The sequence below is a fragment of the Thunnus maccoyii genome, chromosome 5 (genome assembly GCF_910596095.1).
Source record: "Thunnus maccoyii chromosome 5, fThuMac1.1, whole genome shotgun sequence".
Taxonomy (NCBI): domain Eukaryota; kingdom Metazoa; phylum Chordata; class Actinopteri; order Scombriformes; family Scombridae; genus Thunnus; species Thunnus maccoyii.
In genome coordinates this window covers 25,596,632-25,624,613 of record NC_056537.1, presented here as the reverse complement: position 1 = coordinate 25,624,613, position 27,982 = coordinate 25,596,632, and the positions used below count along the sequence as shown (strand labels likewise).

Here is a 27,982-nt window from a genome sequence, read left to right as displayed (position 1 = left end):
AAAAAAAAAGTCACATATCTTAACATACTATATTTCATTATAGTTGAAAATATTATATATATATATATATATATATATATATATATATATATATATATATGTGTGTGTGTGTGTGTGTGTGTGTGTGTGTGTGTGTCATAGGCCTCACACAGGGAGAGGAGAGATAACACAATGGTTGAGTAAAGGCTATACAGCAGCTATAACGGTATTGTCAGTATAATTTGTAGTTTTGTCACTACGAAGTGACAAAACTACAAATAGCTAAGAAAATGAGTGTAATGGCTATTTTGTATAGTTGTAGCACTGTAGGCAATAGCTTATATTTTTTTCAGAATGAATGCTTAAGCAGATACTCAAAATTTGTATACTTTCATTTTTTTAACACTACTTTTATAACTTCCAGGGCCAAAGAATAACATCTTGAACATGAACCAAACAGTTTTACCAAAATAAACAGTATAAAAACGACTAGAGGATCTAAGTAAAAACAAAAAAAGTCCCAGTGTTTTATCAAATTAATGTCAAAGATGGAAGAAACAAAAGACAGAGCTCAGACAAACATATTCAATGCATTACTGAATGAATACAGTTTTGCATTTCATCAGACAATATAACCATGAACCAAACATGTTTATGTAATAACTCACATGCTGTGAAAATGTCATAAAATACAATTAGAATGCTGAAAACAGATGAAAAGCTCCATGAGGAAAGTCTGTGCTTGTTGAAATAATATTTCTGTTTGATCTCAGTGTGTTCAATATCTTTGCCTACACTGACATTTTACCAAAATAAACAATATAAAAATACGAAAACAAACTAATACAGGATCTAAGTTAAAACAGTCACACGCTGCTGGGCGTGCTCAAAGCGTGGTTTTCTCCTCACAGGCTACAATATTGCTCGCGTGAGCAGAGATATTCTGCACGCGAGTTCTGTGACAGCGCTCACAAAAATAATATGCGTGTGCGGCTGTTTGAGTTGCACGTGTGGCTCCTCTACATCCACGCATGCGAATATCATTTGCGCTCGCTGATTTTGGCACTATAATGCCATTGTACACTACCTTTGACTTCTTAAAGCTGCAAAAAAACTGGAATGCCAAAGACAACAGCAGATGAGGTCAGTTGCATGCAACAACACATTTCCATAGCAGTTACAGTGAATCACTTCTGGATCACTTTTTTCCCATTTCCATGTAAGAAAAACAAAAAAAAAACCCCAATGCATTTAGTCAAAACTGTATTCTTCTTAAGGTAGAAAGCTCCTACTAAAAAACTTGCTTTTAATATTCATAAGGAGTCAATAGCTCTCTAAGACAGGGTGATACACCGAAACACTTCAATGGTAGAGTATCTCTGAGCCTATAAAAAATGAATGATGCAGAAATAAACATGAGCCATGTGCAATATTACAGGTTTCACATGAGCCAAGAGAGGAAATTCCATGACTGGTTGAAAAAACTATAGAAGAAACATACTATAGGTAGAAAACTATAACACCAGCCTGCTATATGGGTCTATCCCTCGTCTGTGTATCCTAAAATAGAGCATCCAGCGGATGATGTTTCATGGGGAGCGACAGGCCATCTGACAAAAGCACTTCAGACAGACTCTGCCTGAAAATGTGTACAGCAGGCTCTCTTTCCGTCTCTCTCTCTTTGTCCATTTGCTGCTCCATCCATTACTGTCTCTGCCCTCCTCTTCAACACATTTTTGCTCCATCTCTTTCGCACATGATCTGTTTCTCTTCAGTTCCCTCCCTCTGTGCTGGGAGCGCCCGCAGTGATGATAAGACCTCTGCTGGAAAATGCAGTGGTCCTTTGTAGCAGCATGCACACAGGGAATTTCTGCTAAGACTCAGAGCTCCAGATGACCGCCAACCTATTCAGGTAACAGATTGGACCACTCTGCCTTCAGCAGCCTTTGTGAATGTTACAGGATGTGATGAGATGATGCTGCAGAGAGAATTTGCAGATAGCCCTTAATTTGTTTTCCCTTTCCTTTGTTTGTTTAAAATGGCGTTCTTCCCATCCTGCATCTGAATTATTTCATTTCCTCTTATCCATCAGGACATTTTTGGCAGCGGTCTATAATTTACTAGATTTCTGTTTGCTTGTTTAGATTAGGATTCCGAAAAGCTATATTTACTGTATTACTGTAGCTGTTCCAGTTTTCATATTCATCATTTTGTTGAGTTTTATATAACCGTGTATGAGACACATGTCCTCCCAAGGACATATTTTAAAGGACAAAGTCATTACTTCACACTAAAAACAAACTGACTTTGTGAACAACTGCGATTCAGACAGTGTATATCTCTTTTGGTGTATATCTCTTTTAAGGTGCAGAATAGAATAATGTAACTGAATGTAAATGAATGTATATGTAAATGTAAATGAATCTTGAAGAGAAAAATGCAATGAAATTAGATTCATTCAGAAATTATATGGTGTGTTCACATTAAGCCTAACAACAGTCTTACTCTGGTCTTTTTATACTGGTATAGTTGCTGGAAGTCTCAAGTAATGCAGTTTTGGCTGACTGGTTTTACATGCCAGTTTATTTGCTGAGACCATAAAATGGAACCATAAACAGGAGCTATGGTCAGCAACTGAAACAAAGGCCCAAACTGTATTTAAGTGTGTTGAAGTTCTATTTTTAAATTTAAAACATCAATTGACATTAGTATGTGCTGGGAGAAGAGGGACACTTTCATTCAGGACTGTCCACAGAAAGAAAAGATAAAATACACTGAGAGTGTGTTTCTGTTCATTAAATGGAGGAGAATTTTATTACTGTGAGTGTGTTATTTCTTGTAATACTTCTGGATGAATCAATTATCCCTCGTGAAGGCTTAATGATTTTGGGAAAACAGACAAACCAGCAAATCTTTACATGTCTCCATGAAGGACACTAGTGCTGAGGGACATTCCTTTCCAGGACTGAGGTCTTACATAACGTGCCACTATTGATTCTCAGACACGCCAGCTATAAAAAGAACGGGGGTAAGCATTCACTCTCAGCAAGGCGCAAGGAAAAAGACAATGTGAAATATTACAAGCCTCATGCTGCGTTTCATTTTTTCATTCTTTTCTCTCCGTTTCCATCTTCTCACAGTAGGCAAAGTCAGGGTCACAGTGTTGGCTGTCGCTGGCACCGTGCCTGTCAGGTTCACTTACGCCTGATGAAAGGTATGGCTGAAGCAAACCCAGCTCAAGTCACTTTCTATCACTATGGTTGTGCTTGCCTCCATTTCCCCCAAAGCAATGACATTCAAGGGTCGAAAGACCTGTTCAATCAGCGGTGTGAGGAATGTCTTCTCTATTACCCTGCTGTGTGATATTCAAACAACCATTCATATCCAGTTTCAAACCACATCTTAAGCTACCTAAGCATCTGCATGTATTAGCATTTTGTTTTTCTATTGTGTTTCCATTATGCATTGCCCATCTCCTTATCCAGACCAGAAGCGGTGGTGTGTATCCCCATGTGGGAGGCAGGTGGGTGAGGGCAGAGGGCACTAGCTGAGCCCGCCAGGCCCAATCCATCACATAACGACAGAAGCCATTAGAGCATGGAGGAGCATCTGTGGAGCCCCAGGTAAGAATGTAAGGGCTAAGATGTGTTTCCCTTTACCTCGTCTAATACACAGCAAGGGTATGTATGGTAGTCATATTTTGTATGCAAGGTCTGTAGCTCATACACACACACACACACACACACACACACACACACACACACACACACACACACACACACACCTTGGCATGTAAAAACACACTGCATGCATACATATGTTCGGGGGGACTTCCCATTTCACATCTGCCCTCCACAGACCCCCTCCATCTCTGACATCCCCGGGGTCAGGTCTCGCCGGCCTCACTAGCTCCACAACATCTGAGCTCACAGCCCAGGTAAACTCCGTCACCAGCCAGATGCATAACACACACACGTGAGCAATGACCTTGCACTAATAGCTGAAGTGTGAACAGAAAACGGGAGGTGTGAAAAGATAAAGTGTGTAAGCTTGACATTCACTAAGGGCCAGCTGAGTCTCGTGCCAGATTTGGAAATTATTTTCCAGCAGCTGCATCATCACATGTTGGACGTGAACAAAAGCGATCGCAAAGGAACATCTCGAGTTTCTCTAAAGATGTACAGAATATGAGCCCTTATGTACTCGAGAGGTACTGATGGATGTACAGCATTGACATGACATCACCGAGATAATTCCTCTTCACTCAGTTTACACTTTCAAAGCATCAGATTTCTGTATTATATTATGTTTTCAAAAGGTTGTTCTCATCATGTTTAAGTCAGGAGTGTCAGCCCCTCAGGGACTTTGGCTCATACTCTACCTGTACAGTAACTATCAGCATTGTCTCACCAGTGTAAAAAAAAAACTCACATACACTTTCTCTTTCTGGTTAAAAACGTGGACAGTGAATGTACCATTATGTGGGCAAACAAAAGAATAGGCTTTCACAACTAAATAAATATGAAGGTGCACATCAAAAGAAAAGGAGTTAAATTTGTAGTGAAGATGTTTACATAGAATTATAGGGCCAAACGGGTCTTGTTTTTCCCCCATGGCTAGACCTTGTGTTTAGGCCAATTTCACTGTCTCACAACTGTCCAAACATTTATTTTATTGGTCAGCTAACCTGAAGAGCACACCAAGTCCTCAAGAAAGACAATTTATTAAATTATGCTATGGACTAAACAATGTGAGATCACATTAAAAAGCATTCCTTCCTCAACTAAATTAGGAGTTCTAATTGTGTTTCAGTATCTCTTATTGAAAATGAGCCTGTTAACTAAACCCTTGTAAAAAGCACTTTTTTCCACATAAAATGTGGTCACACCGCACACACGCCATTGCCAACTATGTTACATTTGAATGCTATAAACTCATTGCCTGGGAGTAGCTCAACACATGGCCATAAATGCTTTAATCAAGCACAAACGAAACTGGAGAATATCACAACTGTAAAGGTCAGCTTGAGTAAACAATTTAATGGCAGGTTTTGGGTTTTTTTTGTTGTTTTTTTTCCACATTTGAAGAAAGCACATGTCTCGAAAAGATCTAATTAGAACACACTGTAAGCTGTAGACTCACGCTGGCACCGGTTATCAACACTGTAAGTGCTGGTGGGTTTCACACTAAACAGACACACTAATGACTACAAGGAGGAAAAGGAAGAAGACAGTGGTTGTACAGGCATAATCTATAAGAAAAGGAGTATCATTTATGTATATTCATAAGGTCGCTGATGGGTGACTTTGATTGCATCTAAAGGTTGCAGCAGATCTCTTAATAAAAGCCTTCTGCAGAATTCAAAATTGCTGAGGATGCCAAGAGCTTTGACTCCAGCGTCACAGTAAACCCAACATGTGCTTATTCAGTTACTGTCTGGGCACTATTGTTTCCCTTTACCCCTCTCTCCCTTTTCTCTCACATTCTTACACCCAGAGTTCTTGTTAACACAGAGAGAAGGAGCCCTACACTGACATATTATTCTGAAAGCACTGCATAATGTGGCAAATGTTTCATATTCACATAATCTGTTGTACAATACAAAGTTGGCAAGTGTTTGTGTAATCTCTTTAAGATTTTGCATTGCCCAGGGACAATTAAATTTGACGAATGGATGAAATGGATCCATGTAAGCTCTGATGCTGACATTACACAGACAAAAGCCTGCAAGAAGAGACACATGTACAGCACCATAAACAATTATAGTCTATTCAATTTGACAATATGTTCTGACCTAATGTAATTACATGCTTTAATGTCTCTCTTTCCACAGTGCTTCCTTGTATTTTGCTACAAGTATTAATTACTAGTTTTACTTGTACACATGGCTAATTGTAATGCATTATTCTCCTGTTTCAAGACTTCTTATGCAAATTTCAAGTTATTTATCATATGACCAATAAATCAAGATAATGTCCATGCATTGCCTCTTCCCTCTCATTTGTATGCAGAGAGTCTGCAGTTCAAGTCTTGATGAAATGAGTTATGAACTCGCAGGCCTACACGGAATTATAGTGAATCTCCTGGTCTCGATTGCCTACAACCTTCAAACCGCACACAGAAGCTGTAATGACACAATGGGAGATTTGCAGCAGATATAAAACTCTAATGTAATTGACTGAGAGCCACAATCAGATAAGCAGGCCCATTTCACCGTAAATGTCAAATGACTTCAGCTGAGTGGAGGGCTTGGTAATAAAACGTGGTGCCGGCCCATTGTGGCCTGTCAGTCACGCAACAAGCAAGACTCTTTAGTCTGACTGAAGAATGGGTTTTATGAACTCAGACAAGGAACAAGCTAGGACACAGTGACAGTTCCTTTTTCATTCTTTTATGCCTCGTTTCCCTCTTATCACAGAACATTAAAGTTACAATGCAGCTTTCCCATTCATACATTTCGGTTTGGGGAGTTAGCGGCTCACTTTTCAGCACCTGATAGATCTCAAACCCCAACTTGAGGAGAGGAACTACATTTATTTTCAGTGTGATCAGTTTCAGCTCTGTACACAATTTAATGTTCATGTGGGCGGTTGACGGCTCAACTTGCCCTCTGGAATAACTCCCTTTGCTTATCATCAGTCAAAGTGACTGCCTCTCTCCACAGAGACAGAGAAATGAATGCACACGCTGCAGCAGTGGACTGTTTGCTGCATGGAAATGACAAAGAGGATAATAGATCGGGTCACAATACATATGAACTGGCTCTATGATCACAGAGCACCAGGTAGACAAGCCTTATAAGAAAATTAACATGATTGAAGGGATGACAGCTCTCTCTCTGTGCTTCCTTTTATGTCGTCTCTGGTGCAACTAAATGACATGCTACCATAATGACAATTGTCAGCCCAAAGCTGCACATCATGAATGTCAAGCCCTACATGGCAACCTCACATCCAGAAAAAATAAGCTGTTTTACAGCATATTCTTCTCTCAACAGAATGAAAAACAGTTAGTTGGTTCCAAAAGTGCCTGACAACCCACGCAGTTCCTTATTTGTCTCCTCAATGCAAAGCAACCCACTGTGAGCAAGCTGTACCTCACTTTCCCTCTGTGAGGCAAAAAATAACTTGATTTCTCTTTTCATAATCTATCTAGTGTGTTTATTTGATAAATGTGTCTTTATATATATATATATATACATACATAAGTATATGTGGCCTATTCACTTTAACATGTTTAACATGAAATTGACAGAAAAAAATACTTGTGATTTAAGTGTAAAATACCAAAATAATAGACTGCCTGGATGGGTGCAGTATACAAAATTGTAAAAGTGAACATCTGCTGCAGCCTTTTACTGTATGTTATCATGGAAGCATCTCGTGCAGAGGTTTTGTGAAGGTTCCTTCAGTAAAGTACATCTTTTGCTAATTTTCAGTTTCATCAACATTGTCACTCTCACAAATGACTTTTAAGTTATGAAATCTTTTTGCTATGGTAGTTAAGAACAACCATGGCACTGCTTTAACTAGAAATGGCTTAAGAATGGCTGACAATAACTGCTGTAATGATCACCACTGAATTGCAATAAAGACATTTTACACAAAAACTGTAAGCAATCAGGGCAAAAACCATCAGAAACACAGCACTGTTTAATTCAGAAGCTACATCTGCCCCTGGAGACGCTTGCCAAGTCAGTTAACCACAATGGCAAACCATGAAAGAAATCTATAGGGTCTGAAGTGCAACTATCTGCCAGTCATTTTTTTCCAAAGACAATTGGACCAGCAGGGTTTGTGGATTTTCAATCAAAAAGTTGAAAAACTGTCAGCTATGAGGCATCATATCTCCTTTGGTCCTTTTGGCCCTGTTTCCTTACTGGTCCAGCCATGCCTGACAAGCCATTAGAAGGCCTGTCTGCCAGCGGCAATGGATGGGCCATACTCCAGAGGACACAGGGAGTCAGATAAGACTGAAGTCATGAGACGACAGTGTGGAGAAGAAGACAGCAGAGGCTCTCACTCTTCATTTCCACACTGTGCTGAGCACTAAAAGGGAGGGGTTATATTTGCTCTTCAATTAAACCATTTCCTCTCTTTGTTTCCATCTCTGCGTCTGTCTCTCTTAGTTTTTGCCTCTATTCTTGCTGACTCTCCTTGTCGCATAACATTTCTTAAAGTGTTCTTTGCTGGGGCGTGCCAGATAGCCACACTCTCATTGGCTGCTCTGGAGCCCTTTTGTCACATTTGTGCACACGTCCTGTTGAATTTGCTATGATGGCTAGAAAGTCGTGGATGTCACATTGACTAGACAGCAAACATTAAATACTTCTGACAGAAGTTGTTGGGGAAAAGGCTACTTAATGGGCGGGTGCTTCGAAAGCGTCAAGAAAATATAAAATGGCCATCACTTTTTGTTATCTCAGCTATTTCTTTTGAAAAATGTTTTCATTTTCTTTCTGTCGCCGTGTTCAATATGAATATACGTAAGCATAGACACACACACACACACACATACAGTACACACAGAAGGAGGAAAACATGCACAGTATAACTTGTTCCAATGCTAATGCCTAACGTGGCCAAGAGCACACTTTTTATCATTAGGTTTCTAAAGCCATTATCCATCTTAAGATAATAAACACTAATGGGTCAATGAGCATTTAGCTGTTATATCTCACATTGGGTTCAGTTTAATTGACTTCTTATTGGCTAAATTGGTCCTTAATTCAGATGTTTGTTACAAATGCTCAGAGAGATCAGAGAAGAGAAAACTGTACATGTGACTGTTTGAGGTGGAGCCACATGAAGGGAAATATTTGAAATTAAACAGGCAACATTTTCATCTGTGAGTCAGGTCCCAAAACTAAAAAACAATCTGTGTAGCAGGCCAGTTTGTTGTGGGTTAGCGCATGAGAAGAACACAGCATTTCTGTATCCAACCTTGTAATAAATTGAGACTGTTTAGTCCTGAGGCTGAAAGGGTTGAGAATACAACTAGACTAGGTCAAAACCTAGAATATGGTTGGACTGTGTATGAAACACTAGACGGCTGTGAATTTGAAATGACAGATACAGGAAGTGGTAACATGGTGACACATAGCGATACCTGACCGAGGCCGAAGTTACACCATTGGACAGCCAATGGTGTAACTTCATCACTCACTCATTGACTCACTCAGTCAGTCAATCAGGGACAGACATTGTTGCGGTCCAGCCAAAAAGTTAACTGCCTTCTACTACAATGATTTATCATTACCATAATGATACTCATCATCCTTGTCAATTATATCCATCCCAGATTACCCATGCATTTATGAATATACATAGATATGGCTAAAAACGGTGTGTGCGTCATGCAGAGAAAAAAAATTTGCTTTGCTTTCCAAACATGTGTGTTTCGTTGCTTTTTTAATGGAAAACACAACAATCTGACCTGAATGACACAGCTGTGCATACACTGGGAAATGTTTTTCAAATTATATTGCGATGAAAAGCAAACAAAACACACATATTGCACACACACATGCACACACCCACCTATATATCAAGTTCCCAATGTTGTTCGCCAGACTTATGAGTGTCAGGGAGCAGGAAATCAGATACATGTGATTAAGCAGCACCAGGGGGTGAGAACAAACTGTTTACCTTATAGAGGAGCATGATGACCTGTCGCAACTTAAGCCTGTGGAAAACGCAGACGTCGTACAGTGCCGATACAGCCAGGACGGTCACTCCAAGCTCCTTCCACAGCATGCTGCAAGCAGCGCAGCCCAGGCTGCCCAGGAACCATGCCACGAGCCGCCAGGGCCCAGCGTGCCCTCGCAGTTTACAGTGACGTATGTAGCACAGCAGGGACAGCAAGAAGAACAGGGCAGCCCCTTCATCTGCCCGGCCCACAATGCCCGCCACCGCTTCAGTGTGGATGGGATGAGAGGCAAAGAGCAGGCCGGCCAACAGGCTCCACAGGCCTCCTCCAAGCAGCAGGCGAGCCAGCGAGGTAAAGAGGCCTGTCACAGCCCCATGGAAGGCAACGTTAACCAGGTGGTAACCCCAGGGCTCCAGCCCACCCACAGCATGGTTGAGGCGGAAGGAGAGGGTGCAGAGGGGCCGGTAAGACTTATGGCTGCCACTGTGTGTGAGTAAGGTGCCCCAGAAGTCATCATAGAAGATATTTGTCCAGGGGGTTTCTGGGAGCAGGTCCTGATTGGTCTTGATTGCACGGCTGCAGAGAGAACAAAAGAAGAAAAGGTTAGAAAAGGACTTCTTGGTACAAAAACAGGATGAATATAACACAGATGGACAGATTAAATTAATATCTGATGCAGTACTGAACGCTGACATTTTTGTCAATTCATTTAACATCACACTGCTTCACTGCCTGACTATGTTATCACTCTGACACATTCAATAATAGTGCTATGTCTGAAAACAGTGTATATTTCTACTGGAAATGCACTGTAGATTCTCTGAGGAGGATGTACAACTATTCTTTACCAGTGCGGACTAAGCAGAAAATATAGGTTGCTATGAGATGAAACTTTGCAATTGCTTACAGCAGAGAGAGAGAGAGAGTGTGGTCATGTGGCATTCACACACAGAAAATCAGAGGGTGAGCTTCAAACTCAAGGCAGCTTTGCCACCACAGCCACAGCTCTTACAGCTGTGCACTTGGGGATTAGGCAAGAGTGCCACACCCTTAACCACAAACAAATACAGGCGCGCAGTAGAGGAACGCCATGTTGGCAAAATGCAGCTTATAGAGAAGGCAACCTGTGGTGACAACGACATGGTAGCTCCAAGTTTGTCTGCCGCATGCGGAGGATGAAGTGTTTGAAAAGCAGCAATGGTGCAAAACAGACGGATATGCATATTTTAAGGGCAATTCTAAACAAAAGTCAAAACCAAATGTCTACTTTCATATTCTCTTGGCAGGCATGGCTACTAAGTAAGGGGTGAGTTTGACTTTCTCTCTGTCAGGGATGAACCTGCGTGACCTAGCCTAATGCTGCTACATCAGCCACAAGCTGTGTGTGTCAGTGGCTGGGGGGATGGCCAGCAGGGGTCAAGGGAGGTGAAAAGGAAGGCACATTTCTCCCCACAGGAGTCCTTAAATGTTAAATGTTTTTCCTATCTTTTCTGGCAAACTGCGAGGTGTCTGACAGAATGACAGGCCCCTCCTGCTTTCTTTGGGAGATGGTGGTGCTGATAGTTTGAAGGCAATAGAATGGGCCTCCTCAGGGAGACGTTGGTTGGGAATAGCAGTACGGAGGTGTTGTAATTAAAAGTGTGATAGATGGGACACGACATGTGATAACAAGCCAAGTGCACCAGGTTGTAATCTGTCCTCATGGCAGACACAATTAACACACTCAATTAGTTCAAAGAGAGATGGGTGCAGAAGAGGTGGGAAGGAGTCTTGAACAACACACGAGAAGTAAATGATACTTTTAAACTGTGAATTAAAATAAACCTAAGTGTAAGAAGTGAATGAAACAAAAAAAACAGTTGACTCAAGAGTAATGAACTGCTTCCTCAGCCATTCTGAGGCTCTTAAGCATAACACTTTACCTTGGCAAAAGCCTGCTGAAATTCTGCCACATCTCAATACCAGAAAGCTCATGGGGAGTTTGGTGTGGCGCAGCGGGGATTGCAGCATTCATCAAATCACAAAATGAACCAGGCTCTGAGAAGGGTGAGTAGAAATAGCCTGTCTTATGATGGATCTAAGGGAAATAAATACTACCTGGCCTCAGGATGTTGGAAGGGGCATAGAAATAATCAGCTGGGATATAATAGAAATACCTTGGATGTCAGCGCACAGATGATTAGGTTTCTACAGCTTCTCTTGTCAGACCGACGGAGGCTCCAGCCCTCCACCAGCAGGCTTAAGAGTCGGTAGCCCAACTCTCCTCTTCATGACTCAGATATGCCAGTTTATTTTCTCTGGCCCATTTGTCAAGTGAGATCTTCATTCCACCGCAAGATGCTCACATAAGAGGCATTATGGTTCAATTCCATCTCAAAGCCATTTTGGAGACAAGTGCGCTCTTTTTCCATTGCACAGTGCGGTGAAGCCAGTGAGGCCAGATACATTATATATTGCCTCAAAACCACACCAGATTTTTCTGGCAGCAAAGCACAGACAAAATCCAGTTCCAGTCAGTCAAAACCCCATCGCGTTTACGGCCTTGGCTTCCTCATGCCGCTCTCAGATTGTCTCCTTGATATATGTCACAGAGGCAAGCGAGCACCAAATGTACTGTAGTTGACAAGCAGAGAGAGAGAGTCGGGGGGGGGTTGTATCCTCTTAACTCACTCTGCAACAACAACTTGGAGCAGATAAATGGGATACACTCACAGCTGAATTAACACATTTGCATTGTAGTCTAACTAGTCTCCCCAATCTATGGCAAATCATTAATCCACGGCAAGCCAAGCAGATCTTGATCATCAGACCCGACTCAGCTACCAGCTAAGAGGCCAGCTGGAAAGGGAGATTGAGTTTCCGCGGGTGGCCAGGCCCATTTCTCAGTAGAGCGGGCAGCAGGGAGGATCTCTCTGTGCTCTGCAAACCTTTTCCAGCCGGGAGCACATTTCTCCCCCAGCCGCGTGCCTGTTCACAGACTCCCAGAGGAATGAAGGGATCATGTGGCCACTAACAAGAGAAGCCCCCAAAAACTCTTCTACCTCCCTCATCTCCTTTTTGCTGTCAAATTCAATCCCTCCACAACTTGTCTGGATCTAAATCATGTGCCTCAAACGGACACAATCTGTTTACTTTACCAAGTGAGGACTGAAACAGGAAGTGAAGACAGAAACTGAAGTTTTATCCTACATGTACCACTAAATATTTGTTTATTACTTTTAATTTGAGTATAGTATTATTAGAGTAAAAGTATGTAAAGTACTTACACAATACCACTAATTGGTATAACTTTGGTGAACCCAGAGATCCTAAAATGTTACCCCATAAACATTTCCTCAGGTCAATATTTTAGAAAAGTATTACATGACTTCACCAGCACAAAAGCATGTGATCTGAAGAAAGAAAACAAAGGCAGCACGGTGTCTGTTGTTCATATCAAACAGGCCTGACTAACTCTTCTCACAGTGTCGGCACCCTCACAAAAAAGATCACTTTCACTCCAACACCACCTCAGACTGCAGACACAGGACGCTGCAATTTAGCCCATTTCTTCTTGTGTAAGTTATTATTCGTTCATGATCAAATAATTAGTGTTTCTTTTAAACCAAAATGAAAAAGAGCCTTGTTTATATCATTATAATATGTAATTTACCATGCGTATAAATGAGCATCTAACAAAGGACATGTGCTTACGCAGAGTTCAAGACCATGAAATTATAAACTGAGAGTAAATCAATGGAATGGGTGTGCCCTCGGCCTACGTAAGACACCTTATTATTACTGAGTTCAAAAGAATCTCCATGAAAAATGCACCTGCTACCTCCTTAGCTGAGAAATAATCATATGAGAGCTAACCTCTTTACCTCTGGAGCGATTTCACTTATAATGTGAATGCACAAGCAGGGTGGAGAAAAATATCCACATCCAATGACTACAGGATCCCACATAAAAAGGCAATCTAGAACTGAAGATTGAATGGCTTTTTGATGCAGAGACTAAGCAGCGGTCACATGCAGGAGATGAGACTGGATATTAGAAAGGAGATTGAAAACCAAGGACATGTCCTCAGGATTTTCCCTTTACAACTAGTCAATGAATTTGAAATGGAGCTGGGAGCGAAATGGACCTGTATGAGCAAAATAAAACCTTTTTAAAAACCTCTAATAGCCTGAGGGGAAAGGACAGGAAAATTGGCAAACTATTCCCATCATAGAATGTATATGCTGGCATATAAATCACACAGGAGAAAAGCTTCATTTCAAAGTGAGAGACACTTTGTGTGGCTGAAAATATCAGAGAAAGCTGAAGGACATTCAACAAGTAAAAAGTAAGCAAATTACCACCCCTTTCACTCAAGCCTTGACTCTAGATCTTTGGAGTTGAACCTGTTGATCCAATATCTCCACCACAACACTCAATAAGTTACCTTCCATTATGTTTCTAATGCTGCCTCCTGTCCCTAATCCTGTCACAAGAAGGACAGACAAAAGAAAAAGACAAGAGAAGGCCAATTAGTAATATTCACACTGATTCCACAGTTGGTGATGAAAGTACGGACTAACTAGAGCGCAGTTTGGATATTTAAACACTGAAGAGAAAGTCAGCTCTTTAAAACAAGAGGCGTATAAAGATTTCCATTTGTGACAGCATGTGAAAAGAAAACTAAGTCTGGTGGGAGTTTGGAGAAAGTGATCGAAGGTCTGCCAACTACATGTCATCACCCGGCTTCAATATCTGAAAGAAGCACAGTGGTATTTTTAGACTGCCCACAGAGACGTCGGGGTAGCCCGCTCAGTGTTTCCGGCAAGCCCTTTTGTCTAATGTTTCTTCCCATGGGCATGCTAGCAGGTCATTAATGGCATACCTCCACTGCACTTATGATGCTTAATATAGAAAAAATGGTCTCTTTCTATTGCCAACAGTACATCTTCAATTTGTTTTCTTTAATAAAATGCTGTATGACAAAGTAAGTAATGCCTTAACAACCTATTTTAAGGGTATTTAATGATTACTACACAATATTACTCTTTCTGCTCTCCAATCTTTTCATGGCATGAAAGAAAAATATTGTCCTACCAAGGGCCTGTAGGGTGCTGTGATTAATGTATTCTGCATATCAGAAAAGCAACTATCAAAAGGCTAATTTGAATACATCAATTATTAATGCAGAAGGTGATGGAGATGAATTGCACAAAGATAAGAGACAATATTTGCCAAAACAGAGGGGGGAATTACTGTTTTAAGGCTTTGTTAAATAGCTTTAAAAGCAAGGGGACTGGCAGCCCACAGGCAATGGATGCCAAACAAGATAAAATGTAATCAAGCATTAACATTTTAAGACAAGCTCAGTCAGGGAGTGAAAAAAAAACACCTGGGTCCCATTCAACATGGAGAAAAATGTCCAAATTACTTTTGGCTTACATTCAGAACTCTGCTTTTCTGTATCTTCTGGCTAAAATGTAATTAATACATCCAGTGTCAAAGTATCACTAAATGTTTTGATATTTTAGCTTTAACAAGAGGGCAGTACAGTGAATAAAAGAGGAGGTCGGCTAGTGAGGACATGCAGAGAAATCAGTCGTGGGGTAGCTCACTGTAGCCAACACATCCCCACTGAGGCAGCTGTAAAATCCCTATTTTCGAGAATGAATGGCTGCTTTCTTCCATTAGACATATGTGATTAGTAAGCCTATAATAAAAGCTCTTAATAAAAGAAAACAGCCTCAGGGAGCGTTGAAAAGCATGTTTCTAAGCAAGGTAGACTTTTTGGTTTGACAATTTGTTATTATTTAGACAGAAGAAAACGCGTTGATCTGAAAAATAACTGCAAATATTTATGGTCTTTTTTTTTTTCTTTGTAAGTGTACCATTTCTGGTACATTTAAGCTCAAGGTGTTAGTTACACCAATATCCCTGACTGCAGACACGTGATGCCTCCCTCCAGCATTTCAACTGATGAAAGGCAACATAGTAAGAATGGATGAGATACTGGTGATGGACAACAAGCATAAAAGTCAGGGACCACAATAAAGGGGGGTGGATCTAGGCTCTTCCTAAAGAACAATTCTATCTTTCAGTACTCCTACACCACTCACCAGTCTGTCTCAGTTACTGCAATATACTTACTGAAGTGTTTTGATTTCCTTTTTTCCTTCTACATGCTTAGTCTATTTTTTTTCTTTTATCCTTGCCTCTCCCAAGAAAATGTTTCTTGTACAGTGGGTCTAAAAACATTTGAGCTACTGGCATCAAAACTTTTTTATAATTAATGTCAATATTTTGGATGGTTCACTTTTCCTAATTGCAGCCGATCTGGAAAAACCTTAACGTAACATCACTTTTCAACTTCTCCACTGGATAAAGAAAAAATATACTCCTTAAGAATAAAATGGATGGATGGACATGATCCTTGCCTTAGATGTTTTAAAGTTTAGAGTTTAGTTCATATCATATTAATTTAGCAAATTTGTCCTTTCTTCCTAACCTTAAGTACTTTATAAAATGCACAAAAAGACATGAACTCACTAAAAAGTGATTTTCAAGGTGAAACATGCAACACCAGGTCCAGGTCATCCAGGAGCATTATCTAACTAAGTGGAATAGTTCTTCCCCTAAGGGAGGCTATTTGCATTGCTCCACTGGCACAATCATACACAAACACTCCATTTCATGGCACAGTAGACAAGCAAACACTGGAACACTGAGACACTGAGTCTAGAGCAGGGTGGGCTCATCCAGCACTGCAGTGTGTTTTAGCTAAGTGAATACCCGTGCCGCTGCCTAGCATCCCTGATCAGCCCCTTGTGTTGTAAGGGATGGGCACAGTAAAGGGCATGACCTGAATGCTGATCACCAAAGCTAACCATCCAGCCAGCGAACTAACCAACCAGTGAGCCACACTTCTACCCAGCCAACCAGGCTGGCAGAGCAGGAATCCTGGCAGCCCAGCACTGCATCCCATCATATCATATTTCATTAAGGAAATAAATACTGTCTAATTTCACTTAACTATTGTTGAGAATGTTGTTGCTGCTCTTCAGTATTAAAGCAACAAACCAGGAAGCAAAAATCACTCTTGATCACTGTCCAAAGCTGGAGCATTCTAAAGAAATCATTTAAAAGTCACATTTTCAGGCCAACTTTAAAGTTGTGTGATGTTTATAGTCGTTTCCAGGTGTAAGAACCAATTACAGGAGCAGGCTGTGCAGAGTAGAGCAGGGTGATATACACTCTGATTATTGTATGCAATAAATATGTCAGCATGTGCAAGGCTGTGGCAAGACAGAAAAGGGCTGCTGGGTCACTGCTGTAGGCCTCTCTCACACACACACATCCCTCTCTTTCTCAGCCACTAACTCTTCTTTTTTCCTTTGTCTAAACAGAAAGTCTTGCTTTGTATTTGCCACCACCTCTGTCTGACTGTCTCATTGGGAAAAGAGTGTAGCGGGCAATCAGAGGTAAGAGCTTTCCATGGCTGGGACTCAGATGGTTTCCATAAGCGTTAATTCACTCCTTGAGGGTGAAATTCAAATGGAACCCCTGCGCTTCCGCTTATTGACACACAAGCACCTGTCTGTTCAAAAAAGAAAAGAAAAAAAGAGAGAAATGAGACTAAGACTCTACAGCCATGCTTGCAGCTTTGTGAGGCTGAACTTGGCACAAGCATGCTTTCAGCTTAATGATAACATGCCGATATTTAGCAGGTATCCTGTTTATCATGTTCACCATCTTAATTTATTGTGTTAGAAAGCTAATACTTATCAAAAAACAAAATATTGGACAAATACAAATACAAATTCAGAGGCTCATCGAAGTTGTTAGGATTCTTGAAATTTATGTCTGTACCAAATTTCAAGGCCATTCATCCAGTCCTTATTGGATGATATATTTCAGTCAGAACCAAAGTGGTGGACCATAGAACCCACACACTGACAGACAGACAAAGCAACATTGCCATCCCTAGAGCCATACTGCCGGTGTAGCAATAAAAGCCGTCATAAAAAGGAAGAAAAATGAAAAGAAAACAGAACAAGCTGACAAATCACCATCTGATAATTCCTGATAAAAATGCACTCTTGCTACTAAATTAGGATCTGCCAACCAGATTTCTAGAAAAACAATCACTTTAGGAGGCTATATAAGTATCTTGTAACAGTATATTTCAAATAAGCTTCTCTATTCAGATTATGCTGAAAGTCTATAGTGTGTTGAACGTCTTCTAATGGAAACATAATGGTCACTAAATTGAAAAATTCAATTTCTCAGCGTCTTTTTAGGCTTTTGAGACAATCTAAGACTCAAGTGGAAAATTTAACCAAACAGGTTTTATTAAATAAATGTCACAGCCAAACAAGAATCAAGAACAAGCTCTTTGTTCTCAAATGAGTTCTACCTCCATGTTTCCCCTCAGACTGACCCATGTCTAATGCTGCGGTAGTCACCCAGGCTCTGTATGGAGGGGGCCACTCCACAGCACTCCTCCTCACAACAGGAGGGCTTTTGTCACGCTCTGACCTTTTCGGCCATGTGGTAATAAATTTGTTTGATTTGTTCCTCCTCTCGTGTTTAGAGTGCTTCTCTTTCACATGGAGAGGGAGATCAGTGCAGGGGAGGCTACTCTTCCAGGGCTGTGAGCAAGACCCATCCTACCTTGCCCATCACCACTGGGCCATAAGCATCCTGGTTTGGGCTCAGAAGACGCTGACCCATGGTGGGGTTCAGGGGGAGACCCACACCAGATGGAGGGGACCAGGAGGGTAGGATGGAAAAATTCTTTGCAAGCCAGAGTTCAGACATCTATACAGAGAAGCTACAAATGAGTGAATAGGTCGCATGTCCAGTGTTTTGCCATCCTTATTCCCAAACCTTTTCACATAGAGGGGCTTTACGAGACACAGCAGCCCTGAAGGATGAGCCTGAATCATGGCACATCACCGCAGAGGCCTCTGTTCACTGATGTTTATTGCATGTGGGCTTAAGTGCAGGAAGAGCCTTTGAGAATGCCAGTGGAGCAGAAAGGAGAAGACATCTTTAGTGCTCCGACCATCTTATATCTTCAGCATTTGAAACAGCTGTGTCTTGTCCCAGTTCTCCTTATGGCTATAAGGCTCCTGTGTTTAAATATGAAGAAGCTGCCTTAGTGCAAAAGGACTAAGGGAGCTCACCCTCCCGCAGGCTTTGTGATTAGTGGCTATTTTCTGGAAGCCCTGTGCAATCAATTAAAGACAAACAAATATGAGAGAGAGACAATCAGCTAAAGGAACCAACAGCGCAAGAGAAAGCAAGCAGGAGAAAGAGAGCAACTGATTACTTTGCTCTTTGCTTAGATCATACTGTCATTAGCTGTATAGAAAACCTTAAACACAGACTATTTAGCTACTCCCTGTTCACCGCAAGGCAGCAACGAGAACACAGCATGAAAGCTTATTTAGTGAATTGGGACACACGCACACATATACAAAGGATCATTACATTAATGAATGGCAGCATTCAAGGATGCAGCTCTGAGTGATCTCATTAGATACTATCACAACAGGCCAGTGTTCTCACACTGCTTCTCAACCCAGCCTTACTCTTTTTAACTTTCCCATTTGGGCTCCAGTTCCAGCCCTTAATTGAAGGCACATGTAGCTTACTCACTGAGATCGACAGCCCCCATCAACAGCCACGTGAGTGTGTGGAGGCTGTCAGTGTTAACGTGGAGGGACGGGGCTTCGGAGTTCCTTCAGGGCTCAGCGCCGGTCTTTCTTTGACGGACTGGACTAATGCACCTCTGATAGCTGATATTGCCGCCTCATTAACTTCTGCTTGCACTAAGATACTCAAGGCCAATGTAAACCAGTACACAAGGAGGAAATCAGATTAAGGTGCAATGGTAATCTGGTATTTATTCTAACTCAAATTGGAAAAGGAAAACTAGGTTTAGTTGGCTGACACAAAAAGAGATGAAAGATCAGCTTAACACTCAGTAAACAATGTTTCAATAAGGACCTAAAAGAAATTCTGAAATGAGATAAACAAATGAATATAAAAGTCACTGAAAGTAAAAAAAAAGAAATAACGAGGAAACCTAAACTTTATTTCAGGCCCATCTCCGTGGCCTGAAGCCTCCTATTAATTCAGAGGAACCTAAATATCTCCAGCGTCGTCTGCCTTTGCGTGAGACTGCACTGCCTTGTAAACCCATAAACATGTCCGAGAGGAACCCAAATAGCCTCTTACGTGTTTTTAAATGCTTTGTCTTCCACATGGTGCCATTTTGCATTTTTGCGAAGGAGCTCATTTACGCATTTGAAATTTTACAGCCACCAAATCACACAAACCGCACCGCCTCTGTAACTAGTGCCTGTGCTTTTTTACAGACTTTGGATTTCCTCATTTAGTTTTCCATTTACAAAGAGTAGAATCTCTCAAATACAAAACAACATCAACACAAGTAAACACATTGGTCATACACAAGCTGCTGAAATAGTGCTGATGTGCACACTATTGTCACACACAGCTCCTCTTTTATGGTACATAAATAAGATAACTGCCAAATATTATCCCATATTGATTTTCCTTGATAAACCTAAGCTAATCACAATGGAAAGCTAATATTTCTGGATCAATATGAGAGGGATTTCTAAGATGTGTGAACTTGATATCAGGAAATTTTACTATTCAGTGTACATGCATCTAGTAGTGGCTATTTGTGACCTGAAATGACGAAGAACGGAAAACCTCCTCCATTAACAGTAATGTTCCCCCCTGTGTTTTTGTGTCTCTGTATTGTATTGCCCCTCTTTTCACTGCACCACAAAAGACTTTCCCCAAGCTAATCTCCTTCTCTGAGTCAATAACATTCAGAGGCAATTTTCCTCAGTTTCCATTTTCGGGCCAAATTGAATTCCAAACTAAGATGCAGCATATACTGCACCAGTCAGCACTATTGGATTTTCTAAAACCATTTGTTCAACACAGGCTAACAAAATGCCACATTCTACAATGTTTACAACTGAGGAAATACAATCATATTAATAATAAAATAACAAAAGGGAGATATACAGTACATGTTGATGAGGCTGTATAATTAGCTCTGAATTACTTTGGGATGAAGTGAACATAATCAGTTGGATAAAGTGAACAGTAATCAATGTGTTGGCTGAGTCTCCCCCTCTGAGAGCAGGTATCAGACAACAGCAATCTATAGTGTCTCTATCCTGAGGGCAGGCGCAATTGTTAAGCAGACAGCCGCTTGTTTTCTTGTTCCTAACTGGCTGGTGTGAATGATCGGAGTCATGTGACTCCCCAAGGAGAGTTGCTGGATTTCAATATCTCCCTGAGAGTCTAGTGTTAGTGATGATATTGAGAAACAGCCCCAGGAGCTGGAGGAGATGAAATATTAAGCATACACCTACTGTACATCGTTTCTGGTTTTTTTCTCTCTTTTTTGGTTCAGATGAAGTCTGTATTGTAAGACCAAGAAAATATTATAAAAATCCAACTACACATGTGGAAGTAAGGATAGCACACTGGCTTCAGAGGTTATTGCAGTTTTGCATGACTGAGATCTGGTGTTACTGAGTTATTGGCAATAAAATGATACTAAGCAAAGCAGGTTGGAAATTTTACACAGATCAGACAGATATTAGGAAGAATCTGACTCAGTTCCTCACATTAAATTTTTTAAAACTTCCAATACTTGGACTTTGTTAAAACTGTGTCATATACACTACAGGCGGCACTGTGACCTGAATGAGCAAAACGGGGAAAAACAGATTTTTTTTCAAGGCTTCTAAAGGTAGCTGTTCCTCTTTGATGTTTTGCCATACTGTATTTCTGGTTAGCGGCAGAACAACAAAGAACCACGTGGTGGAGAGGACTTCTTTTTTGAGTGGACCGGCATTAACAACTGCACGTTATGCTTCATTTTTGCAGGTCTGTGTTGGCAGGCAGAGGGACAGCACCAACAAATCAGTGCCATTCGTATGGTAAACCGGAGCAAACCGGCAAATGATTTCATGAGGTATATAAAATGACATCCCTTTCACAATGTGAAACGGTTGCAATGAAATTCGAGCTAAAGACGGATGGGGATTTCATTAAATTTACATCATTACCATCCTATATTCCTTATGTTAATAAAGTGTCAGGGTGGTACCATCGTTAGGCCTTGACAGAAGTTTTCTAAATTAGCGAGGCCTCCAGTATAATGAAAGAAAGAAGAAAGAAATCTCCCTGATGTGTGTCAAACATCAAAAAGCTTCACTCCACAGATAAAATGAAAAAAAAGAAACTTAATAAGCCTTAGATATAAAGATTTATGGTTGCAAAGTCAGACATGTTAGTGGACGTGGAGACAGAGGGACATAGTTTCAGTATAATATCCAGACTTCTGACGCCTGTTTTTCAGCTCTTTAATTCATTCAAGTATGATAAATATGTCTACAGGTTTGATAAAAAAAAAAAAACCCTTTCTGGGATTCATGTGGTCTGTGATGGAGATTACTCAACCACTGGGGACTGCTGGGACTGAGGTTGGCTCTGTATTGTTGAGTCTTCGGTAATGCAAGCGTGCATAAGGTTTTAATTCACATTTAATTTAGACCAAACGCAACAAGTAAAAAAAACAATCCTTCACTCAAGAAAAATGTTAATTAAATGTTAATTAACCTCCTTGAAGCAAGAATCTCATTTCATTTTCTCTAAAAGTAAGGAAATGAATGCTGGATTTTCTTTTACCTCTTGTATACCAATGAATTTATGCACATCATCAGCTCAGCTCAATAAACTGCCCAAATCGTAAGCAAAACCTTTTGAGCAACATGAAATCAAAAACCCCTTTTCTCTGTCTTTACTGAGGCACATTCACGGTGACAGAAAGACTTGCATTCATTGCATTTCTGGAATACTTGTTGGTGGCATATTGTAGGTGGAGTGAACAAAGCTGAGGGAGTGGACGCAGAGGCACCGGGCCCCTAGATAGGAGGACAAAGGCCCTGGCAGAGCTCAGGCTAAGTGAAAGGGCCCAGACAAAAGGCTGAGAAGAAGAGCGCTTTATGGGCCGTCTGAAGGGGGAGGAGGCTGAGCCAGAGCCTGTGCCCACGCACCGAGGCCCGAGTCTTGGTGAGCCGCTGGAGCACAACCATGTGTGGTCCATTATCACACCCAGCAAGGACCGAGCGCCACGCCTCCCTCAATGGGAAGACGGATGCCCCCTTGCTGACTGCCCCAAAACCTGGTAAGAAAGGCTCAAGAAACAAAGGCACCCACCCCGTTGGGAGAGGGCTATTGATAAGGTCGTAGGAGCATGCCTGCATGGGTTTACTCTTCTTCAGGGGAGGACAATAGTGCTGACAGGTGCTGAAGGAAGACAGACAAGAGGACAGAGTGAGAGAAAGGAGATGGATGGGTTTGAGCATGGAGGTGGATGAGAGACTGAAAGAAACGGGGGAGACTACCAAGAAGCAAACGGCTTCCTGAGGGGAAGACAACAAGTATTTATGTTCTACATTATGAGTTGGCTTGTTTACTGACGGGGCACACAATGGAACCCAACCAAGTAAACACAGCGATGTCGAATTGGTAAACAGTTATAGACAGAAACGTTGTCAGCAGAACTGTCTATTGTCTGTGTTTATCCATTTATAATGACGCCTGAAACACAACCACCCTCAAAGTCATTTAACAAACATGTCAATATTTCCAGCCTCACGCACTCAAGCAGAAGAAGTTGTCATAACATGTGAATAAAGCCGTGACTCATCCTTCCGTTTATTCATTTGTCTTCATCCGATCTGACTGTGAATGCCACAGCCCTCTGGAGCAGGAAACAGATGGAGCCATGTCCTTCATCAGATCAAAAACCAAGGGGCAGTTCAGGCCCCCGAGCGCCTCGTACGCAGCCTCTGTCTTTGCGTCAGCTGCTCTCTGCGCTGTTTCCAGGTCAGCTACCAAAACGGGGCAGAGAGTGAGCAGTGTCTTCTCAGGAAACTTTTCCTTGAGGAGTTAGGGTCAGTGGAGCAGAGCTGCTGACCTCCAAAGTGCTCAGGATCAGAGATCAGGCGAGAATGGAAGGAAGAAGAGGATAACATTTACGTCATTCCCTGTCCCCTCCCGTCCCGTCTTCGGTGACTAGGACTCTTACACAAGAGGCTTTAGAGCTGTATTATCCGCTGCTAACAGCAGATCAGACGAGGCTGTTGATGCCTCTCATCAAACACTACAATCCCTGTCCTGGATGTTCAGCAGGCTGTATCTCACAACTGTCACTACGTATCCGTCAGCACTGAGCATGTATAGCGCATAGACACACACACTTCAAACAGCACTCAACAGCTTGTTACAGTCTGGGATGGACGCCTGGGAGTGGCCTGGATGTGCTCGAGAAGCTTAACAGTGCTCCTGTTTCCATGCAACAGACCGTGTTTGAAATCAGCAAAGATACGTTTAAAGACATGGGAACACACAATGTTTTCTGCTCTTGGACGGGATAGTGTGTGTCGATATTGTAAAATACGATAGTTAATGTTACGCAGCTGTAAAAGCTTACTTTTTTTTTTTCTTTGAATCCAGGCTAATCTCTTGGTAGCATTTAAGCGATAAAATGAACAAGTCAGTCTAAGTGCGTTCACACTGTGAGTAACAAGATCAACAAGTCACCAGAGGGCCATTTTTGTAGCGCTGAGAGAGCAGGGAAACTCAAGCTTATGCAAGAAGCCTTCAGGCTGAGAAAAGCAACCATGTCTGAATTTTTCGTGGACATCAGCCATTACAAAGAGGATCGTACATCTACAAAACTCTTCAACAGGTACTAGACTAAACTTAATTCACCGTAACATGGGACACAAAGCGGCAAATCCTAACAATTAGGAAGCTGGAATGAGGTAATGTTTGATGTTATTACTTGAACAATAACTAACAATTAATTGATAATCAAAATAATAATTTCTACTACTAATTCTACTACTACATATTGTTTCAGCTCTAAAATAATATAAAAATAATACAGCATATCTCCAAATTCTTGCTGTCGGAGTGTCTGGCTCCGCCCTAATTCAGCCAGGTTAGAAAAGCCCATCTGGCTCACATTGTGAACACCCTATAAAAACAGAGGTGGTGAGAGCTGATGAGACCATCATTAGAACATCTGGAGAGGAAATATCTCTCTGATAGTTTAGTGGTTTTGTCTGTTGAATTCTGTGGTAAACCAGTTAAACTCTCCCGCTTTTAGGGTTGATTTTTGCTAGGACCAGAAACAATATTTGGTCGACAAACGAGAGACAGTAAACATGCATTGTGCAACATCTCTATGGTTGTGACCACCCAGGTCCAGCATCTGGGATCTAGTCTGGAAATGACTCAAACACTATCCAGAACTGAAACTACCCACATGTTCTTCCTGTGGTGCAAAATCAAAGCTCTTCCCACTAAGATAAATATCACCCAACATGAATATCACACAATCTTTCATCAGCAGGCCAAATGGTACAACGTGGAGGGGAAACAATCAGTTTCACAGTACGCGCAAACAACGTGTAGTCTAATTTCCAAATGTCTGGGGATGTCTGAGGAAGAACAATAAAGTGATCCCGGCCAAGAAGCTTTTACTGTATCTGTTTCCAGCCGCTCCAGCGTGCTAGCCTTTACTGCCTTTCTTCAGCTTATTTCTCTCTGGACTGTTTGAATTATCCTGGAATACACCGTATCACACCATCAAGACATGAACATTTAAACAAATGAAGCAGAGCCAGCTATGGCGAAACACTCTACCCGATCTTTCTGGCCAAAGACAAGGTGATAAGTTCAGCCTTATTCGGTGTCCTTCACTCCCCATCACTTCACTCCCACCTCACCGGCAGATAAAGACATGACATCAAGATATAAACCCAAAGAAGAGATCAAAGATGTTTGAGATGAGCTGGCCAGAAATACCATTCTGAGGTGAAAGTTGCTCTCCAAGCATTTGTCTAAGTAACAAACTGTCATTTCTGGTATGTGCTACTGAATATAATTGGCTGAGAAGAAGCCCTTCACAAAAGGTATATTTTTCATCTTGCAACCCCTCCAGCTATATTTCATACACAGCCCTCAGGCATATGCACAATATTAACAAATCAAGACAAACATCATCCAGAGTGCTGCTTTTAGATGTTTCCTACACACTGGGGAGTAATTTGTTATTGCAGGTGGCCCCTTACAAGCCCAGTGTTCCTTCTCAAGTATCCCAAATAAAGAAAACAAAGGCTCTCAGATTGGAACGGCAGCTTTTTCTTGTCTTTGCTCTACATAGACAGTACAAGATACAGAAAGTGCAGCTTTAGATGATAAAATAAATAAAATAGAAACAATATTTGAAATATGGAGCCGATGGCAGGGCTTGTGTGGGGAACACTTTGCATAAGTAAATTCACAGAAGTAGATTAGTCTATTTCGCTCATAATCCCTTTGTTGCCTAGCAGGGATTTGTGGGTCAACCGTGAGGGGGGGTGGGTGGGTTCATTCTGTGTCCACCTACAGCAGTATGTCAAGAAAAGCTACGATGCTTCGACCAGACAAATGAACAAGGCCTTCCTCATGCTTCTTCTCCCCCTCCCCAACCAACACACACATACACACATACACACACACATGCATATAACCTCCCTCAGACAGACCAGGAACACACCATAATGGCACAATGACCTACAAACTACAACCCCACAGGAATTATGCACAAGCTTTCAAATCAGATTCCATTCGAAGTCAGCTGCAGCAGCAATATATGAGAGAGAGAGAGAGAGAGAGGGAGGGGGAGGGGGATGGGGTGTGGAGGGGCATGAACCCCACCCTGCCCCACCCAGAGCCCCTGCATTCTAACACAACATCATTTAATGAGCTCACTCCAAAACAAAAGACAGTCATCCTTTGTTTCCAATTTACTATATATTGTTCAACCAGCAGAAGGATTAAAATGCGGCTATGAAAAGAAGGAAATAAGCAGAGGATGTTGTGAAGCAGTAGGTCAAACAAAAAGCAATTGCAGAACAAAGAAAAAGAATTAGTAAAAAAAAGAAGTAATAAGTAGAAGCTGGTTTTATCTTCCTAATGCCAGTGATGAGTTTAAAAGTCTTTTAGAAACAATGTAAGTGAACAACTTCCCTGTTCACCAGCCAAGTGCCCAGACACACCAGCTGTCAGCCTGTAATCTTTTTTTCTGGCTGAGTTATTAACATCAACAGAGATATTATCGTGATGAGATATATCTATGATTTAAGTAATTAACCTTACTTAACCCAATTAATGTTTAGTGTAATGAGGTGTAATTTGAGATAAGGACCTTGCTGAAAAAAGCAGTTCCACATAATGCAGATAAAACAGCAGACTAATGAAGATGAGAGTTATTCATATTCAGATGTGTGATGTTTCTCGCTGTTGAAATTTCCAACCCAGGGTGGCACAAAGTCTGTTCAGCAAGAAGGGAAATAGGTTGATGCTCTTGCTTTCGTGGTAGAAAGTTACAGACTGAAAATGGGCAAGTTTGATTATTTTTAATGCTTATATGTTTTTTTTTCCTCGTCTTTTCTGTCTGTGAATGTTTGTTCTGTGTTTTTTGTGCAGCACAATTACGCCACTATTTTCACTAGGATTCTTTTCAATCTCAACCATCCTGGTTTGATAAAGTTCAAAAACAAAATGAACAAAAAATAAAATCACTTGGTAAATAATTAATTAAGTATTTTACAAATAACTTATCATTATAATTATCATTAACAGAGCAGGAAGCAGCAAGAGAGAATAAATAGACCTTTTTGTTAAACATTGCACTACATCGGATGGCTGCCAACACAAAGCTAAGCTTATAGACCTCGGCACAATTTGTTAAAACAATTACTTCTTAAAATTGCATTTTTACAAAAAATATGTAATAAACCCACGTTGTGTACAATCACATAAGCAGAAGTGCAACTGGAAGCAATTAACTCTTTTACAGCTCTTTTCAGTCCAGCTGTGTAAATTGTGCCTCTGTTTTATAAGCTCTTCATAGTGGGATCATGAAACAAAGCGACTTGTTCACAGTAGAATTTAGACACTGTATGAAACAGCAACAACCTTAGATCAGTCAATTAACCGATACTACCTTTCAAGCTTTTTATGAATTTGTTTTAACATTCACAATTCATCTTAGGCTGCCAATCACCAATCCAAGAGATTTTGTGTTTATGATTCAACTTCCTCACTAGATGAAGAAAAAAAATACCAATTGTGGTCTAAATAAAGCCTCTCCACAAAGCAAAATAAGCAATGTACATACAAACAGTCTTATCCCTCTTGTTCTCAGTGTGCCGATGGACCACCTGTTAGACACAATGCTCATTAGGCTGGAGACTGGAGG

At 41.2% G+C, this 27,982-nt stretch overlaps 1 protein-coding gene across 1 annotated transcript in view; it reads right to left on the bottom strand.

Moving 5' to 3' along the window:
* The window catches only part of tmtc2b (transmembrane O-mannosyltransferase targeting cadherins 2b), a 97,145-nt gene that overhangs the window by 46,256 nt on the left and 22,907 nt on the right, over positions 1–27,982 (bottom strand). The window contains exon 2 of the mRNA XM_042412727.1: positions 9,627–10,203. Within this exon, the coding sequence (XP_042268661.1) occupies positions 9,627–10,203 (577 nt within the window). The remainder of the gene's footprint in view (positions 1–9,626; positions 10,204–27,982) is intronic.